Source organism: Hypanus sabinus, chromosome 17 (assembly GCF_030144855.1).
Source record: "Hypanus sabinus isolate sHypSab1 chromosome 17, sHypSab1.hap1, whole genome shotgun sequence".
NCBI lineage: Eukaryota > Metazoa > Chordata > Chondrichthyes > Myliobatiformes > Dasyatidae > Hypanus > Hypanus sabinus.
In genome coordinates, this window is record NC_082722.1 from 50,606,239 (window position 1) to 50,626,528 (window position 20,290).

Consider the following 20,290-nt stretch of genomic DNA (forward strand, 5'->3'; position numbering starts at 1 on the left):
ATATTTCATCTTTGGACCTGTACGTTGTAGCTCTTGGGGATTGACATTGAGTCCAATAATTTTAGGTGGGTAGCCTTTCCTGTTTTTTAGTCAGAACAAGCCAGTTCTGCCAAAAGTCATTACTTTGTAATGTTAATTCTGTGTGTTTTATTTCTTCACAGTTAGTGCAATACCCACTGAATAATTCAACCATTTACTTAATTTCTCATTTTTAGAGTCTACGTGGTACTAGCATTTCTTGTCTTTTCTCTGTCTCTCTTGTATTTCCATCTCTTCCATATCTACTCCTTTCCTTTGATGCTGTCTGGCCTGCTGAGTTCCTCCAGCATTTTGTGTGTGTGTTGCTTTAGATTTCCAGCATCTGCAGACTTCTGAAGTGAATTGAATTGACTTTTTTCTTACATCCTTCACTTATGTGAGGAGAACAAAATCTTTGTTAGGTCTCCATCTGAATGTGCAATGTACAATTTATTGAAATTTGTAATAAATAGTATGTACAGTAAGATATACAACAGATTGGTCAATATAGCTTAGAAATACAATTGTGTTAGTGTGAATTAATTGGTCTGATGGCCTGGTGGGAGAAGCTGTTGGTCTTGGGTTTTGTGCTGTGGTACCGTTTCCCAAATGGTAGCAGCTAGAACAGTTTGAGGTTGGTTGACTAGAGTCCACTATGATCCTTCAGGCCCTTTTTATGCACCTGTCACTGCAAATGTCCTGAATAGTGAGAAGTTCACATCCACAGATGTTCTGGGCTGTCTGCGCCACTCTCTGCAGAGCCCTGTCATTTTCTTGCATTTAAGAATTAACTCACTGTTTACTAAGTGAATAACAGAAAAGGCAACAAACAGTTCTGACCTGAATTTACAGATCACATAATTCCACCTTTTCTCTTCTGATGCTAACATGCTTGTTGTATATTTCCAGCAAATCTGATTTTGAGCATTTGTCTACCTTCGGTTAGTTCTGATTGTGTTGTCAGTCTGTCATACTTGTCAAAACATACTTTGTCTTTTCAGATATCGTCACTGAATTAGTTAGAAATGGATTTATGGGATCAAATAATTTGGAGCCTGACTCTAAATCTCAGCAGTTTCAGCAGGTAAGAATGACACAGACATGATGGAACCTAGAATCTGTAACTAAATTCTGTGGTGTAAGCTGAAAATCTAGAAATTCATAAATGCATTGAAGAGACATTATGTGGAAAGGAGGCAGATTCTTGGCACATTGTTACAAGACAGTGAGAGCTTCTTACTCCATCATACCTAATGCTAAAAAATTGTTTTCAGCATATCCAGCCTTGCAAGCAAATAATCCTCATATCTTCCCTTTGTAATGGGAGACCGTACAGAAAGTTGTGGTCAAAGGGTTATGGTGGAGAAAAAGAAAACATAGGGAGAAATACACAAAAATGCTGGAAGAACTCAGCAGGTCCAGCAGCATCAGTGGAGAGGAATAAACAGTCAACCTATTGGACTGAAACCCTTAATCACGACTGGGGAAAAAAGGGGGCAGAAACCAGAATAAAGTGGTGGGTGGAGGGAAAGGAGTACAAGAAGGCAGGTGATAGGTGAGGGGGAAGGGAGGTTGAAGTAAGAAGCTGGGAGGAGATAGGTGGAAGAGGTAAAGGGCTGATGAAGGAATCTAATAGGAGATTGGATCATGGAAGAATGGGGAGCAGGCGGGGACCCAGAGGGTAATGGGCAGGTGAGGAGAAGAGAAAGGGATAAGAGGGGAGCCAGAAAGGGAAAATCCGAGACAGAGAGACAGAATTGGGGGGGGGGGGGGTGGAGAAATTATTGCAAGTTAGTAAAATCAATGTTAATACCATCAGGCTGGAGACTACCCAGATGGAATATGAGGTGTTGTTCCTCCAACCTGAATCTGGCCTCATCATGGCAGTAGAGGAGACTATGAACAGACATGTCAGAATGTGAATGGGAAGTTGAACTGAAATTGGCAGTCGCCATGAGATCCTGCCTTTTGTTGCAGACAGAGAGAAGGTGCTCAACACTGCAGTCCCCCAATACGAGTCAGGTGTCATTGATGTATAGGTGGCCACACCGGATAAGGTAGATGACCCTGACAGACTCACAATTGAAGTGTATTGCACAAAGTACCTGATCAAAGTTGGTGATCAATATTTCAGCTGAAGATTTATTTCAGTACTGCACCCAGAGTCAAACTTTATATTTCAAAGATAAACGAAGTTGGACCACCTCTCATGGACCTCTGTGTGAACTTAGTGCATAAAACATACAAAAGGATAAAGCTTAGTTGATCAGTATGCTAATTGGTTGTTGCTTGTTAAAAAGATCCAATATTTTCTGTTACTGTATTCTGTATAAGTGGAAGCCATAGTTCAATATAAACAAGAATCTTTGTATTATAAAATTGCCATTTTTATATATATTTAAAGTTATTTGTCCTCTTTCCCAAAGGTAATAATCATGCAAAATATGGTCTTTGCATCATTGAAACTTCAGTCACAGTTGTGCAAAGGATTTAGACTCTAGTGAAATTGGAACATTCCTAAAAAAAATCAATGACTACGTTTTATTTTATAAAGCATTTCTGTATGAAAGGAATTTGTTCAATCTGTGTCATACTGTCTTGTGCTTTGAGATGAATGAATTAACAGAAGCAATTTAAGATATTGTTGAAATCTGATTGTTGTGACTGTTCTGAAATTATACTTCAAATTATCACCTCCAGACAAAATATTATCTTAGTGTACATCTTTCAAGAACTGTGCTGCAAGATTGATGAAGCATTACATTATCAAGCGATTTAAAGCTTGAATCAGAAAGTATGTACAGTAGGAACATTTTGCACTAGTCTTATTTTATAGTATGAACATTTTTTCTATGTTTATCTGTGAAAGCAATGACACTGAGAGTCAGATGTAAGTCAGATTTGGTCATCTGTATCATTACTTCTGTTAAGGGATGAAATGATGAAGTATTAGCTGAAGTGGAAGTATTAGTGATGAAGTATTATGGAATGAGCTTCCTGTAGAAGTAGTAGAGGCCAGTTCAGTTGTGTCATTTAAGGTAAAACTGGATAGGTATATGGACAGGAAAGGAGTGGAGGGTTATGGGCTGAGTGCGGGTAGGTGGGACTAGGTGAGATTAAGGGTTCGGCACGGACTAGGAGGGCCAAGATGGCCTGTTTCCATGCTGTGATTGTTATATGGTTATGGTTATATATATGGTTATATATTATTGCGAAGTGTTAGCTAACCATTGGGTACAGAGAAAAATATGTCCTGCAAGAAGGTTTTTTTAAAGAGTAAATTTGGGTGCAATTTTTGTGGTTGTGACTTCTTGACATTTGAGTCTCAATGTTATGTACTTAACAAAAAAAAACTTCCTTTGGTTCCTGTCAGCACATGGGATGTGGATATCCCTGAGTTCTATGTCCTTCATTCCTTGCATCGAAGAAGTCATTTTTAAGAGAAATGGTCCAGTCACTTCTTGTTCCTACATGGAAATGTAATCACATTCATAACACATAAATAATCAAGAAGTGATGTCATCAGCAGACTGATTGCAAATTTTTGGAAAAAGTTTAAATTTTGCAATTAACTTGCCTTACTGAAACAGCTTAATTCTCCTCTTGCAGATTTGTTTTGAAGTCTTGAACAGAATGCTTTCATGTAAGTAATTGTTATCTAGCATACGAGGGTGATTGATAAGTTTGTGGCCTAAGGTAGAAGGAGTCAATTTTAGAAAACATAGCATGTTTATTTTTCAACATAGTCCCCTCCTACATTTACACACTTAGTCCAGCGGTCGTGGAGCATACGGATCCCTTCTTTGTACAAGTCGGCATCTTGGACCTCCAGAAGTGGTCGACATCAGGGATGATTGATAAGTTCATGGCCTAAGGTAGGAGATGAGTAATTAACTTCAAACTTTCTGCATAATTACTCAAAGAGTTGAACTGCACGTGCATGTAACAAGAGCTGTATAACGCCTACCCTAGGCCACGAACTTATCAATCACTCCTGCTGTGGACCCCTTCTGGAGGTCCAAGATGCCGACTTCTACAAAGAAGGATCCGTATGTTCCACGATCGCTGGACTAAGTGTGTAAATGTAGGAGGGGACTATATTGAAAAATAAATGTGCTAGGTTTTCTAAAATTGACTCCTTCTACCTTAGGCACGAACTTATCAATCACCCCTCATATATTGTGTTTTTAAGATGCTTACTAAATTACTGATGTAAAATATCTTGTTTTCAGTGTTACTAATCCATTGTTAATATTAAACTGGAATAACTTAGCAAGTCAGGCAAAGTCCATAGAAGCAAAAAGGTGGACGCTGATGTTTCAGGTCAAGACCCTGCACTGGGTCTGAGGAAAGAGGAATGCTTGCCAGTGTATAGCAGACTTTGGAAGGGGTGGGACAGAGGCTGGTAGGTGAATGGAAGAACTAGATGAGGAGGGGAGGATGCGCACATGGCACCTGGTGGGAGAAAAGGGTGGAGATGAGAGAAGTAAGGAAAAGAAGAATAAAACTAGGTGAATAGATGGGTGTGTGGGAGAAGAGTGTCAGGGTTGTGGGTGACATAAAATTGGAAAATCCAATATTAACTCCATTAAATTGTAAACTACACAAGCAGAATAAGAGGTGTAATTTGTTATTTTGAAATTGACATCGAAAGTTCCTGTAAATTTGCAGGAGCCCTAGCAGACAGATTTAAAGTGGCCTTAGCATGGGTTAGGTACTGGAGGGCTAGAGGATAGCTAATGTTATTCTTTTGTTCAATACAGACTTAAAGAGCAAGTCAGGAAATTATAGGTTGGTGAGCCTGACATTAGTAGTAAGTAAATTATTAGAAGATGTTCGAAGAGACCAGATACTTAACTATTTGGATAGATAAGGTCTGATTATGGATGGTCAACATGGCTTTGTGTGTGATGGATCACATCTAATCAATCTTATAGAGCTTTTCAAGAGCTTATCAGGAAAACTGATGAAGGAATGTCAGTAGATGTATACGTGAACTTTAGCAAAGCTTTGGACAAGGTCCCGCATGGGAGGCTGGTCAAGAAGATTCAGCTGCTTGACACTCAGGATGGGCTAATAAATTGGATTTGACTTTGGCTTTGCAGAAGAAGCATGAGCGTGATAGTGGGGGGGGGGGGTGTTGCTTCTCTGACTTGAAGCTTCTGACTAGGTGTGGCATAGGGTTTGGTGCTGAATCTGTTGTTATTAGTTTTATATAAATGACTTGGATGATAACGTTGTGAATGGGTTCAGCAGTCTGTCGATGACATCAAGATTGTGAGGGCGTAGTTGACAGCAAGGAAGTCTATCAAAGCTTGAACTGGGAACTGAACCAGCTGGAAAAAACGGGTTGAAAAATGACAGATAGAATTTAATGGAGACAAACTTGAAGTATTGCATTTTGGAAGGGCAAGGCAGGGTGGGACTTGCAAAGTGAACAGTAGGGCACTGAGGAGTGCAGTAGAACAGAGGGATCTGGGAATACAGATCCATAATCCTTGAAAGTGGTGTCACAGGTAGATGGGGTAATTAAGAGAGCTTTTAACACATCGGCTTCCATAAATGTAAGTCTTCAGTACAGGAATTGGGATGTTATATTGAGGTTGTATAAGTTGTTGATATGGTGATGTCTATTTTGGAATATAGTGTGCAATTCTGGTCACCTACCTACAGGAAGGATATCAACGAGATTGAAGTATGTGTTGCTGAGACTTGAGGACCTGAATGATCTTGAAAGTTTGAATTGGTTAGGACTTTATTTCCTGAAGCATTAGTGAATGAGGGGAGATTTGATTGAGGTATATAAATTTAAGAGGGATTTAGATAAGATTAATGTAAGCAGGCTTCTTACACTGAGGTTGGGTGGGATTAGAGCTATAGGTCATAGGTTAAGGGTGAAAGATGAAATATGTAAGGGTAACTCCTTCATTCAGAGGGTGTGGTGAATGTGGAACAAGCTCCCAGCAGAAGCAATGCAACGTTAAAGGGGAGTTTGGATACATACATGGGTAGGAGGGCTATGAGGACTATGGCCCAAGTGTAGGTGGATGGAACTAGGCAGAATAACATCTTGGGCACAGACTAGATGGGCCAGAGCACCTGTTCCTTTGCTGTAGTGCTCTATAAAATCAGCTCTTTTACTTTCAGATACTCACATTCCAATTAGTCAATCTAATGCTTAACTTCAAGTTGAATTTCTTGCATATTCCATGAAAGCAGACAACTTTTGTCATGTAGTGTGGTGTGCATCCACCCTTGCCTCAATCCAACTGCTGCTGCACCTTTCATTCATTCTACTGTCCTTTAAAGACCAACTCTTCTAATGCCATACTCACCAGGCTCCTGTCATTAATAAGTTTCAGCTCAGCCAAAGTTACAGATAGGTATTCATATTGAGGTCAATTCTTGATCTTCTGTAACTTGTCCTTTCTATTGCTGAAAGAGCTTCAGAGACTGGGGTTGAGATGGATAATAAATCAGCCATGATGAAATGGTGGAGAAGACTCAATTGTCTGAAATGCCTAATTCTGCTCCTATGCCTTATGGTCTTATGAAAAGAATGACATATAAGGAGCATTTGATAGTTCTGGGCCTGTACTCACTAGAAGAATGAGGAAGAATTTCATTGAAGCCCGTTGAATATTGAAAGACCTAGGTGGACTGGAATTGGAGAGGATGTTTCCTGTAGTGTGGGAATCTAGGACCAGAGGACACAGCCTCAGAATAAAAGGATGTCCCCTTAGGACAATGATGAGGAGGGATTTCTTTGGCCAGAAGGTGGGAATCTCTGGTATTCATTACCATGATGGCTCTGAAGGTCACGTCATTGGGTGTATAGGTATTTAAAGTGGAGGTGAGTATCTTCTTCATAAGTAAGGGTGTCAAATATTATGGGGAGAAGGCAGGAAAAATGGGGTTGAGAGGGAAAATAAATTAGCCATGATTAAATGGCAGAGCAGATTTGATCAGCTGAATGACCTAATTCTGTTCTTGTGTCTTCTGGCCCTTGTCTCTTCATAAATTTATTGTATCTTATAATTCCTTGCCCCCTGAATTCCTTTCTCCCCCACTCCACAGTGTATCCATCCCCACTCCATCAGTGTATACATCACCACTCCAAACTTTTGCTTCTTCCCACCTGCCTATTACTTCACCTGGGTTCCCTCCTTCCTTTTTTCCTATGGTCTCTCTCCTCTCCTATCAGATTCTTTCTCCTCCAGACCCCATCCTTCCCCACCCCCCCCCCCGACTTCACCTATCACCTTCCAGCTAGTCTCTTTGCCCACCTCCCTCCTTTTTATTCTGTCATCTTGCCCCTTTCCTTGGTCCTGAAGAAAGGTCTCGTCCCAAAACATCGATTGTTTATTCTTTTCAATAGATGCTCCCTAACCTACTGAGTTCCTCCAGCATTTGTATGTGTTGCCGTGCATACATCACTCCCTCCTTCTTATTGTTTACAACCTCAGCCATCTAATAGCAATCCTCTGTAATGTTCTACTTAAGCCTGTCTACCACCTCTTCTTACTTCAGATCCAGCTCATTCATGAAGTTCTTGCTTGCCACTGCTAATGCTTTCCTTGTTGCACTGTGTGCTGTTGAAATTTACCTTTGTGGCTTGGTGATTTTTATATCAAGGTATATGCAAGTTATTGTTGACTGTTGTTGTTATGAGGAATGGTGGAAATCTGCATGTTTCATACACATGTATCCTTTTCCAGGCTATTTTTAGAATATGTTTTTCTCTTTCCAGGGTTACTGGATAATGTGTGTAAGGAAGTAGAAAAAGATGACCGCTCTGTGGAGAAAGCAACTCTGTTCTGGTATGTTCAAATCTCAACCATCCTTTGATCTTGTCAATACTCGAAGAAAGTGTCTCAGAACTGGAAGATTGGCTGAAACCTGCAAGGCTTATGGTTGAAATAAAATGTCCTTTGCTCAAGCTTTATTGTTAAATTTTTGTTCCTCCCCAATTGTTTCCTCAATGTGTTGACCGTCTCCCTGAGCTAAGGCTTCAAGGACAGCAATAGTTAGCAATAGTGATCATATCCAATTAGCTGACTACAGAGGACATGATCATGGAGGTCAATTCCATTCTGTTCTGATACCTGTAGTTGCATATGCTTGGGCAGAAATTTAAAAAAGAACATCTGATTATTAGCAAAGAGGCTGTAGCTAATGGAAGCCGCCTTAATCTGAGGTATTGATATCAGTGATTTTTACCTTGAGTGTTGTCTGGGCTGTGTCATCACTGATTGGGGCTTCAATTATTGAATTTGATTTACAATTATCCTGCAGGGACTGATATGGAAATTGGGTATTAATAACGATCCTTTACCTCAAAGTTTGAAATAATTTCTGTCATAACAAGGCTCATCTACAAAGCTGGCAACTTGCATTTGTCTTAATTTACTGCACATGCAAAAATGCAGCATCTGTGTGTACTGTTAGCATAAATATAATGATAATCCAGATGCATCTGTTTGCAACACCCAACAGCAATTGCTATGGCATTGAGTGATCTAATGAGTTGAGCTGTTGAACTGAGCATGTAGCCTGGAATGTTACCTTGACAGTTAGTTGATCTGGATGATGTAATGCATTTGGAAGGCTTCCAGTCTAAAATTCTGAATTGCTGATTGATAGAATTTTGGATATTGAGGGATTAAAGTTGTACAGGAAAGTGGCGCACAGATTAAAGATCACCCATGATCTAACTTAATAATGGCAAAGATGTGAGTGGACAAATGATTTTCAGTTAACGTTTTGGATCCAGAGCCCTTCCTCAGCACTGGGCAAGAGGAAATAAATCAGCTTTGAATAGCAGAAAAGTGAGGGCTAAGATGTAAAGAGTAGCGGATTTTCTGCTACCATGGTAGCAGGTGGCATAAATGGGATCAGATTACAGGGACTCCCCAGTTTGTGAATGTTTGATATGTACAGACAAGCATTTAGGAGACCCATAGTATAGGTTTGATGGCTGCTCTGGGCTACAGGCATCTTTTGCTACCTGGGAACTCAGTTTGTGGTAGATGTACAATTTATGAATTGTTCAAGTTATGAAGAGGCCCTAGCTGTAAACTGGGGATGTTGTAGATATTCCTGTGTTATTTAGAGTCATAGGGCAGTACGGTATAGAAACAGGACCTTCAGCTTATGTAGTAGTGCCAAACTACTATTCAGTCTAGTGTTAGTGACCTGCACCTGGACCATAGCCATCCATATACTTGGCCAAATTTCTCATAAGTGTTGAAATTGAACCTGCATCCAATACTTTCACATTCACACCGCCCTCGAGTGAAGAAGTTGGCCCTCAGGTTCCCCTTAAATATTTCACCTTTCACCCTTAGCCTATGACTTCTAGTTCTAATCCTCACTCAACTTCAGTGGAAAAAATTTGCTTGCATCCACCCTATCTGTACCCCTCACAATTTGTGTATGCCTCTGTCAGATCTTCCCTGATTCCCCCGTGCTCCAGGAAATGAAGTCCCAACCTATTCAACCTTTCCCTAGAATTCAGGTCCTCCAGTCCTCCCAACATACTTGTAAATTTTCTCTGTACTCTATCAAACTTATTGATAGCTTTTCTGTAGATAGGTGACCAAAACTACACACAATACTCCAAATTGAGCACCACCAATGTCTTGTACAACTTCAACATAATATTCCAACCCGTGTACTTGGGGCAAGTGAAATTAAGTGTAGTTATCCCCTTTTATTCAACAGTCTGATATTTGAGGGGTAGTAACTGTTCTTGAACCTGGTGGTGTGAGTCCTGAGGCACTGGTATTTTCTACCTGATGACAGCAGCAAGAGCATGGCCTGGGTGGTGAGAATTGCTGATGATGGATGCTGCTTTCCTATGACAGTGTTTCATGTAAATGTGCTCAATGGTGGAGAAGGCTTTACCCATGATGTACTGAGCTGAATCCACTACTTTTGTAGGATTTACCTTTCAAAGGTTTCCATACCAGCCTGTGATGCAACCAACTACAGTACATTTGGAGTATTGTGTGCAGTTCTGATAGTCCTGTTATTGGAAGGATGTCATTAACTGGAAAGAGTGCAAAACATTCTTAGGAGGATGTACTGGGACTGCAGGGCTTTAGTCATCAGGAGAGATTTAAGTAGCCTAGGACTTTTTATCCAGGAGAGAAGGAAGTTGAAGGTGACCTTCTAGAGGTTTGTAAAATCATGAGGAGCATATGAAGCTGTGAATAGCCACATGCTTGTACTTGGGCTAAGGAGTCCAAAATAAAGGGCATATATTTGAGTGGAGAGGAAAAGATTTAAGGAAGGGCAAATTTTTCACACAAATGGTGGTGTGTATATGGGACGAGGTACCAGAGTAATCTATATTGAACTTTGTAAATTTACTCTGATTGCACTGGACAGCAAATTGTTTCGGAAGTGTTGCTTCCTCAGAAATCTGTTTTGGACTTCTGGGTTGAGCATGGAGTGAGTAGGTGCACGTGAGTGTGGCTCCTGATTTTTATTGAAAATCTACCTGTTTATCTTTGCCGTATGCTCAAGATAACTGAATATTTAACATTGTGAACAACCCAGGACGTTGCTGGACACTGAAATGGCAAATGAAATGCACCTTTGAAGTAAAACTGGGGAAAAAGATAGTGAAGCCTCGAGCAAGAAAGCTGATGTTACAGTAATGGCAACGTTGCACACTGCTGGACCTGGACCTGCGCTACCCGATGACTTGGAGAGGCTTTGTTTAGTACTTCTTACTGACGTTATGCAAGCAGTACATTTGGCCCCAAAAAGAGAACTTGAAGATGCTTTGTCACCAGTGAATGCTACCAAATTATGTCTTATTACGAGTTGCACGATGAACGCATTCATGAAGTTGAAGATGGCCTGAATGATTATAGTGACCAACTGGTGAGCACCGAAACCGCCATTGCAGAGTGAAAATGCATTTCTGAAGGGGAAGCTAGATGACTTTGAAAATCGGTCGCTGTGATCCAATTTGAGAGTGGTCGGCATTCCTGAAAACTTGGAAGGTTCAGACCCTGTTACATTTATGACCAAGTTTTTTGACGAAGTGCTGGGGACAAATTTCTTCCCAAGGCCTCTTGTGCTTTCATATGCTCACCGAGTTGGGCCTAAACCATCTGGTGTCTCTGAAGCCAAGCAAACGAGACCAAGAACGTTCCTGATCCTCTTTCACTTCTTTCAAGAAAAGTAACGCATCATCAATAGACGGAAGCCGGAGCTGTATCTCTGCGGGCATCGGATGTTTTTCCATGAAGATTTTAGTGCGGAACTGGGTAAAAAAATGAGCAGCTTTTAAGGAGGTGAATTCCCTGCTTTATGGGAAAGGGGTCAGGTTTGGCTTCTTGTATCCTTCCTGGCTCCGGGTAATCCATGAAGGTAAAAAACATTATTTTGATACACCAGATGTGGCCAAAGAGTTTTACCATTCACGCTGGGGAGAGGAAGAACGAGAAGAGCAATTACTTTTTTTTAAGGTTATACATGCAGCATTGAAGGGACCTTCCGCCAAGGCAAACTGTTAATTTTCACAATTCACTTCGTTATTTTCCAGTTTAATTTGTGGAATGCAATCAGATTGAACTGCTATGCTGCAGAATCTGATTAACAAAAAATTTCAACCAGCAAAATGTAAATATTTGGGATTTGTATCTCTGGCGTTTGGTTTCCTAGTTTTTGTGTTTTTAATGCTTTGCTTGACCTGTGTTATCTTTAGTGTGTGTGTGTATATATATATATATATAAAAAAGGTAGAATAAGTGATGGTATAAATTTTAAGGAGGGGAGATATCCTAGATTAGATTGAAAGTTTTGGTTGTATGGGGAACGCTTTGGAAGTTTTTTGTTTGGTAATGTCTGCAATAATCCTCAATTGTGGAGGTAGATTTAGGTTTTGGGGGTTAATTGAGTTTTTTTTTGTTTTTGTAAAGGGGTGGGGGGAGTGTTTTGGGGGATTATCATGGCAGCTTATTCTTTTGTGGGTTGGCCAGACTTTATTTTCATTGTGTGTTATTGTGTGCTGCTTGTGCCCTTGCACTGTTTTGGATTGTGGGCACTGTGTGTCTTTTGATATGGTTAACATGAGTGCTGCTGATGGAGGCCACCCTGTGAGATTTCTTGGAATGTATTTCTTGGAATGTAAAGGGGCTCAGTGGTCCTATTAAAAGAGCTAAAGTTTTCTCTCACCTGAAACAATTAAAAGCAGATATGCTATTTCTACAAGAGACACGGTAAAGCATGGATTAGTCAGGTTTTTCATTCCAGATTTAATAGTGTGTCCAGGGGGTGGCAATATTAATCACCAACAGAATGTAGCTTACACCATCTGATGTAATCAGTGACCCTAATGGTTGCTTTATTATAGTCTCTGGATCTCTCTTTCAGATACCTGTCATTTTGATAAATGTTTATGCCTCTAATTGTGATGACGTTCACTTTGCAAATAAGGTTTTGTCATTAATACCTAACCTGAAGACACACCAGCTAATCTTTTCAGGAGATTCAAACTGTGCTATTGACCCACTGCTTGATAGGTCTAGCTCTAGGGGAACATTTGGTATGGCAAAGGCCTTCTCAATGTTTATGCAACAAAATGGTTATATGGATCCTTGGAGATTTTGGAATCTATCGGTTAGGCAATTTTCTTTCTTTTCTGATATTTACCACGCCTATTCCAGGCTAGACTATTTCTTTATAGATTGCTCCTTGATACCAATGATTAGATAAATTGAGTGCACAGCTATAATTATATCTGATCCCTCACCAGTGAAACTGGATTTATGTTTTCCTTTAAACATTAGAGAACGGCCTCTGTGGAGACTTAATCCCCTTTTGCTTTCCAATGAGAAATTTTGTAGTTATATTTCAGCTAACATTGACACATCCTTCAAGACTAACAAAACTGAGTCGGTATCATACTCTTTACTTTGGGAAACTTTAAAAGCTTACTTGAGGGGTCAAATAATATACTTCACATGCCAATAAAGAGCTTAGGAAGGAAATGCAAGTGTTATTGCAATCTATTTAGGACCTGGATAAGCAATATTCTGAGGCACCCACTGCGGAATTATATAAAAGCTGTGCTGATTTGCAAGCAAAGTTTAAGCTATCTACAAACCTATCAGAACAATTAATTCTTAAGACACGTGGCTTCTATTATGAAAATGGTGACAAGGCGAGCTGGCTTATGGCTCATCAGTTGAAGCGTCAAGCTGCATCACAACTTATTCCCCAGATAAGAGACATGCACCAAAACTTGACAAGCAATCCAAAAGAGCTTAATAACATCTTTGCAACTTTTTATTCCTCTCTGTATACCTCAGAGTTTCCCTCAGATATAACAAATATGGAATGTTTTTTTAGATAAGTGTATTTTGGATCATCTGACATGTTGTAGATGTGTGTGGGCCTTCGTCTTGAAGTAGTGTGGGGGTATGGCTCTGAAATGTCCGTACTTGTATTTGTGAATTGTTGTAATACATTAGCTGCCATGGTATGTTCAGGGAGGGTGGGTGAGGGGAAGTTTGTTTAGGGGCAAGATATATAAGCAAAATGGAGGAAAATGTAATCCATTATGTACTCTGTGTCATTCCTTCAATAAAAATATATTTAAAAAAATCTTTTTTGGTTATGATCGACTGCATGAAGCTGAACACAAATATAATTTCAGACTACTTGTATCATTTTGGAATTTGGAGAACCAAGAAATTGACTTTTATTGAATATAATGCATTTAATTGCATAACAGTGCTGATGCTTTGCAATAGTTCAACTAAGCTAAAAATATTTTGTGGATGACTTTCATTTGTACTCAGTATTTGAGGCTTCTCACTTAAGTGTCCAATAATAATCAGCCAGCATTGCTGAATTCCAGTTGCCCTGATACTGTTACTCCATACTGTGATGCCCTAGTGAAACCTTTCACCGTGTTTGTCACTGACAGTGCCAACATTTGCAAGGATGAAGTCTAAATGGGAATGCAGAAAATGAATCTATGTTGCATTTCATGGTTTTGTATGCTTGAAGCATGTTGTCAACCAGCTGCACGTGGCTTGGTGCTCTGTAGTTCTCAAAAAAGAATTCAGTATCTTTGAATGCCTTCCATGCAATTTTTCTCTGATCCCACTAGAAGTTCTTCAAATTGCCTGTTATTGATGACCCGTTTGATTTGTGGACCAACAAAATACCTTCCTTAATCTTAGCATCATTTATTTTGGGTAATGGCTGTCTCAAATACTGAAATTCTTCACAGAAATTTTTGTGCCTGGTGACAGCAGATTCCATCCTAGCAGTCTTGAACCCAGTAATTCTGCTTTTGTCTTTGACAAACCCAAGTCTCTGACTAGGTTATTTAACTCGGATTGAGTTATCAGGTGATGCTCACTCAACAGAAAGGGTTCAAAATCTGTATCCGTATCACTGTTACTTTCCATTCCTGACTCGTGTATCATGGCATCTTCGTCTGTCTTCTCTAGACTCTGTCTCTGGTGGCTTCGGTACTGAAAGACTATCATCATGCTACACAGGTCTCATAGCTGAAGGGAGATTGGAGTAGTTAATGGATTTCTTGTTTTTAGCAAAGAAATCAAACACACTGGTCTGCCAGAAGCAGCAGTCTGTCACATGATCCTTCCCTTGCCATATCACTGGGACAGCGAATGGCATTGACTTCCGAGTACCTCTGAGCCGAGCTCTAAGATCGGCAGGGCCTGTTGCACAACAAACGTGAGGAGTCCAGGCTTGGTCTTTGTCACCAATTTTACACCCAAAATAGAGTTCATAGGCTTTCTTAATAAGGGGAGTCATGCTTTGTCTTTGAAATTTGAATGTATACTCACAACAAATACAGTATAACAGAAGGTATCACAGCTTTGTTGTCCAGTGTTATTGGCCATTTTGAAGAGCAGAGTTTCAGGGGGATTGCTGTCAGCAAATAAGATCTGCAATTTTTAAAAATTCAGTGCCTGCGAACAAGTTTTATGTGTTACGCTTGTTTTATCTGTGAAAGATTTACATGGGGGTCTGAGGGTGGGGGAGGGGAAAGGATCTCAGTGGAATAGAAAGCCAGTAGGAGAAAAGGAAATAAAATTTTCCGATGGGCAGTAATGTACCCATATGTGTACTCATCCTGTGTTACTAGCAATGTTTTTCTTTGTTTAATTGAGAAATTTTGTTCTTTTTAAAAAAATCTTTGTATAATTTAGTTGTTCTTGTTGCAGTGTGTGTATTCCATATTGAATCAAAAATTAATTTATTGTTGGTGCCTGTATGAAATATTTAGTATCTAGATGTTGGTTATATGTTGATAACTACAGCAAAGATATTTTTCTGTTCTCTATGAAAATGAAATACAGGAAATATAAGTTCAGTTTTAGGAATGATTATTATTTGAATTGGCTTGGGTCATAATATTCAAGATTGCCCAAGAATTTTACTTGTTTCTGTCCAAATTCTATTTTGTGACTAGAGTATGTTTTACCTGGGCATTATTCAGCTACAAGTAGGCAAGACCTTGGATTCCAACCTAATTCACAAATGCATTTATGTTTCTCAACAAGAGTTACTGATCTTCTATGTAACATGTAAAACATTAATAATTTGTTCTGATTTTGTTTCTTAGGTTGAATGTGTTTGATGTGACATTGTTCCATGGTATAGTGTCACTGGATTTGTTAAAGCAGTTCTTCTACCACACACTAACTCAGATTCTCACCTTTAATCCTGTGCTTGAAGGTAAAAACTAGAAGTTTTTGAAAGTGCTAAACTTTTAAATTTGGGTTTGTATTATATTGGCCCTTATTTTGCCACATGCAGCTCTCTACTGAAATTCACACTTGTCCTGTAGTGATCTTAAATGTTCTTGTAAAGAAGAGCTTTGGTGAAAGCTTCCTTGCTTGGGTCTTCATGGAACTGTCTTAGTGCAGTGGGGTCACACACTGAGCTTTAACAAGCCTTGCACATAAAACAGCTGCAAGTAGCAAAGCGATTTTCCCAGCTTTGTTATCTTTAAAAGTTATCAAGTATTTTCAATGTTAATGAATATCCATTCAAAAATCTTTAAACGATTTGTTGAATGTGAAAATAAAGGCTCTTGAAAACGCTTTTTTGGGAAATCCCTATGGATCAAAGATGACTTGCCGTAGAAATTGTGTATTTTTTTCTGGGACATTCATTTGTTGGGGCAGCCATTTTGCTGACTCTTTGAAGAAGAGAGAAGCATGACTGCCAGAAGCGTGTTGGTCAAATGTTGATACAGGATGTGCAGGTTGATTGGAATAAATCATAGATTTACAAAGAGTTGAATAGAAAGAGTTAAAATTCTGGTAGAAAAACTTAAATTGTAACATATGTTGATCCTATATTCTTACCATGATTTTGTATCTTACCTCGACAATTCATTTATGGTGTTGCTGCCATTCTTTAGCATTAATAAAATAGTTTTAAATTTTAAAAAAATTATATCTAGTGTACAGATACAATGTTTTTTTCTGCCTGTGTTTCTTTCTCATGATGACATAGGTAGTAGCTTTCTGTAATGTCATTTCATTGATAGGACTTTGTATCAATGCCAGTAAAGGCATTCGAGGTTAGAAATATTGTGTTTTTATTTAAACACCATTGTCTCATTGTAATCCCGTGGCATTTCTGTTGTAGATGCACCTGGTTTTTCAGTATTGTTATTGAATTTTGGGAACAATACAACTGAAAAAAGATATCACTTGCAATTGACATAATCACTGTTGATTAGATGATGTTTAACAAGAGCTGACACTGTGATGCTGACCTAAGGATGATAATGGTTCTTGTCTTTGTGTCTCTCATAATAAGTCTGATTTTGGCTGCTGCAAACAGGACTGTCTGACATTACTCACTCTCAGCAGTCCCTGATGGATGAACAGTTCAATCCCTCCTATTCTTCACTTCATCTCTGAAAGTGGATTTGTGAACCTTTGGTTCTTTACCCTGGGTGACATGGCTGATCATAAAGCTAAACTGTTCACTCCTTCTCTAGAAAGAGCATGGACAAAATAGTGAATTCTGATTCATGGATCTTACCTAGGACACTGAAGGAATTGATTCTAAACAATGATTTGGTCAGAAGAAAGCATTACATAAATCTTTAATATTTCATTTTTTTAAGCATCGGATGCTATTCGCATGCAAGGAGAATGGTGCTTTGCAAAAACGAAGACTATGCTAACAACCTTGTACAGGAAGGTAATTAACTATGGTGACTATTTTTTAAATTGGTTACATTTATGAGAAATTGAAATTATTTCAAATACAAGGACTAAATAATTGTACTTTTTGGTTAATTTATGAAAAGTATTAAGAGAGAATAGTCCAACAAATCTAGGGCATCATAAAAATGCACTGTATGTGATCAGCAGCAGATGGAGAGCAAGCATTTACACCATAAGTCCCCCACTGCAAACTTTATTTGAATATTTTCGGGTATTTCAAAGGTCTGTTGACGTGAGAAGATGCAGCAGCAAGGCTATACAGATTACAGAGGAGGAGGTGTTTGCTGCCTTGGGGCAAATGAGGGTTGATAAATCCCCAGGGCCCAACAAAATGTTCCTTCAGATCTTGTGCAGAAATTGCAGGGCAATTAAAACATTGTCAGCCATGAGTAAGGTACTGGAGGATTGGACGATAGCTAATGTCATTCTGTTGTTCAAGGAAGGCTCTAGGAATAAGCCAGAAAATTATAGGTTGGTGAAACTGACTCAGTTGTGGGAAAGTTATTGGAAAGCATTCAAAGGGACCAGCTGTATCTGTATTTGGATAGACAGGGACTAATTAGAGATAGTCGACGTTGCTTTGTGCATGGAAGGTTGTGTCTAACCAATCTTACAGAGAGTTTTGAGGAAATTACCAGGAAAGTTGATGAAGCAAAGGCAGTGGATGTTGTCTACATGGACTTTAGCAAGGCCTTTGACAACCACTTGCATGGGAGGTTGGTCAGAAAGGTTCAGTCGCTTGGCATTCATGTTGAGGTAGTAAATTGGATTAGACATTGATTTTGTGGAAGAAGCAAGAGAGTGGTTATAGGCGATTGTTCCTGTACCTGGGGAACTATGACTCATGGTGTGCCACAGGGATCAGTGCTGGTCCATTGTTGTTTATCATCAATATCAATGATTTGGATGATAATGTGGTATACTGGATCAGCAAATTTCTGGATGACACCAAGATTTGAAGTGTAGTGTTCAGTGAGGAAAGCTATCGTGGTTTGCAGTGGATCTGGACCAGCTGGAATAAATGGGCTGAGAAATGACAAATGAAAAAATCTGCAGATGCTGGAAATCCCAAGTAATACACACAAAATGCTGAGAAAGTCAGCAGGCTAGGCAGCATCTATGGAAAAGAGTCCAGTCATTGTTCCAGGCTGAAACCCTTAGGTAGGACTGGAGAAAAAAGCTGAGGAGTAGATTTAAAAGGTGCAGGAGGGGAGAGAGAAACACCAGGTGATAGGTGAAACCTGGAGGGGGAGGGATGAAGTGAAGAGCTGTGAAGTTGATTGGTGAAAGAGACAGAAGGCCATGGAGAAAGACAAGGGGGGAGGAGCACCAGAGGGAGGCGATGGGTGGGCAAGGAATTTAGGCAAGAGAGGGAAAAGGGGATGGGGAGAGAAGAAACCCCTTACACTCTCCCCCCCACCAAATTTAGTCATGTCCTCATGACTTCTAAATAACTCGCCAACCCTTTCTGCAGACACAAAAACCCAATCCAGGTACAAACAGTGACATTGCTCCCCAAACAGTTGACCTCACGCCCTGTTGCTCAGGCGCTACATAGGCCAACCTATCTGGGACTTTGCTAACCCTCCAAGACCTCTGTACCCCCTCACCTAAACCCTTTTGGCTCGGACACAACTGGGGATACCTCGGGTCTGCTTGCTAACTCCTCTCTCAATCTCTCACTCATGCCCCCACTGCAACTCAGAGCCCGCTGTCCCGTGTCCAGGCTTCCCACAGCTAACCCTCCTCACTACACCTGACTCAGTGGGAGAAGGGCCAGAGATCTCTTCCTCAATCAAGGGGAAGTTAGTAAAAGGCAGCATGTACCACACATCTAGCACATCGTCCTTCGAATCTGCTCCTGCAGCCTCTTCAGCCTCCTGTAATTGAGACGTCAGCTTCTTCTCTGACTCCTCCAACTCTTGCCACAGTCTCAGCAGTTCTGACTCACGCTTTATGTTCATCTCCAACCTGTACGCAGTTACTCCACCAGCTTCTTGCACCCTGACGTGAAAAGCAGCCGTTAAAGATTGGTCAGCCTCCAGCTTGCTGCTCAGTGAACTTATCTCCAGTTTTTCCTTCCTAATAACTTTTTCCAAGTCAACTTTCAGGTTTTCTACTTCCTTAATTCTTTGTTGCCAGGGCTTCGGCACTCGTCTCGCATCATAGTCCCCTAAGGCGAATCCAAACCATAGACGATCATCCACATACGCCAAACACCTCCACATCCCCCATGGTCTTCCCCGTGTCCCATGGGAAGGTTGCAAGGGCTCCAAATATGCCCTGTGGCATCTTTTCGGACTGGAAGAATCCTAGGGGACCTATAATGGCCATCTTCTCCTTGTTGGTCTCACTCATTGGGATCTGGCAACATCCACTCCCCAGATCCAGCACCTTAAACCACTTTGTACCACTCAGACAGGCCATCGCCTCTTCAGCCCTCTGGGCCGTATTCTGGTGCACCTGTTCAGAGTCCTATAATCCACACACACGCTGCCTACACCTTCCATGGCTGCAGGGGTCAGTCTCTCTCTCACCGAGGTGTCTTCAGCGGTCAACTCCCTTCCCTCGTGGTATTTCGGAGCATCCATTAAGAAGGTCTCAACCTCAGATACTTTCCCCAGGCCATACCACCACCGGCTCTCATTTAAATTCGGTACCGACCCAATGCTGCTACACACATCCTCGCAAGCAGCTTGAAACACTGGGTGCACAGACAATGCCTCCAAGCAGTTCTCACCCGCCTCCTCCTGGCAGGCCCCCATGCGCCTCCTCACCAGCGGGGTGTTGGTCCCCTCCAGAATCAAAAAACGCTGCCCATCTCAACAGGGTCTGGACACATCAGCCTTAACGAATCACGAACCTCAGTCACCCCCACATTGGCCTCCAAGAACTCCAGTTTTCACTGACCAATAACTATTGGCTGGATAATCACCAGCACTGGTACCCCAACCCTCCAGTGCCCTCAATGTCATCAAGGGTATATGCTTCAAATACCGGTTGTAAAATGAACTGTACAGCAA

General features: G+C 40.5%; 1 protein-coding gene across 1 annotated transcript in view; it reads left to right on the plus strand.

Moving 5' to 3' along the window:
• LOC132406908 (Fanconi anemia group A protein-like) overlaps positions 1–20,290 on the plus strand; it is a 115,002-nt gene that overhangs the window by 19,717 nt on the left and 74,995 nt on the right. Inside the window, exons 9-13 of the mRNA XM_059993035.1 lie at positions 1,020–1,102; positions 3,628–3,661; positions 7,769–7,838; positions 15,644–15,756; positions 17,165–17,241. Of these exons, the coding sequence (XP_059849018.1) occupies positions 1,020–1,102; positions 3,628–3,661; positions 7,769–7,838; positions 15,644–15,756; positions 17,165–17,241 (377 nt within the window). The remainder of the gene's footprint in view (positions 1–1,019; positions 1,103–3,627; positions 3,662–7,768; positions 7,839–15,643; positions 15,757–17,164; positions 17,242–20,290) is intronic.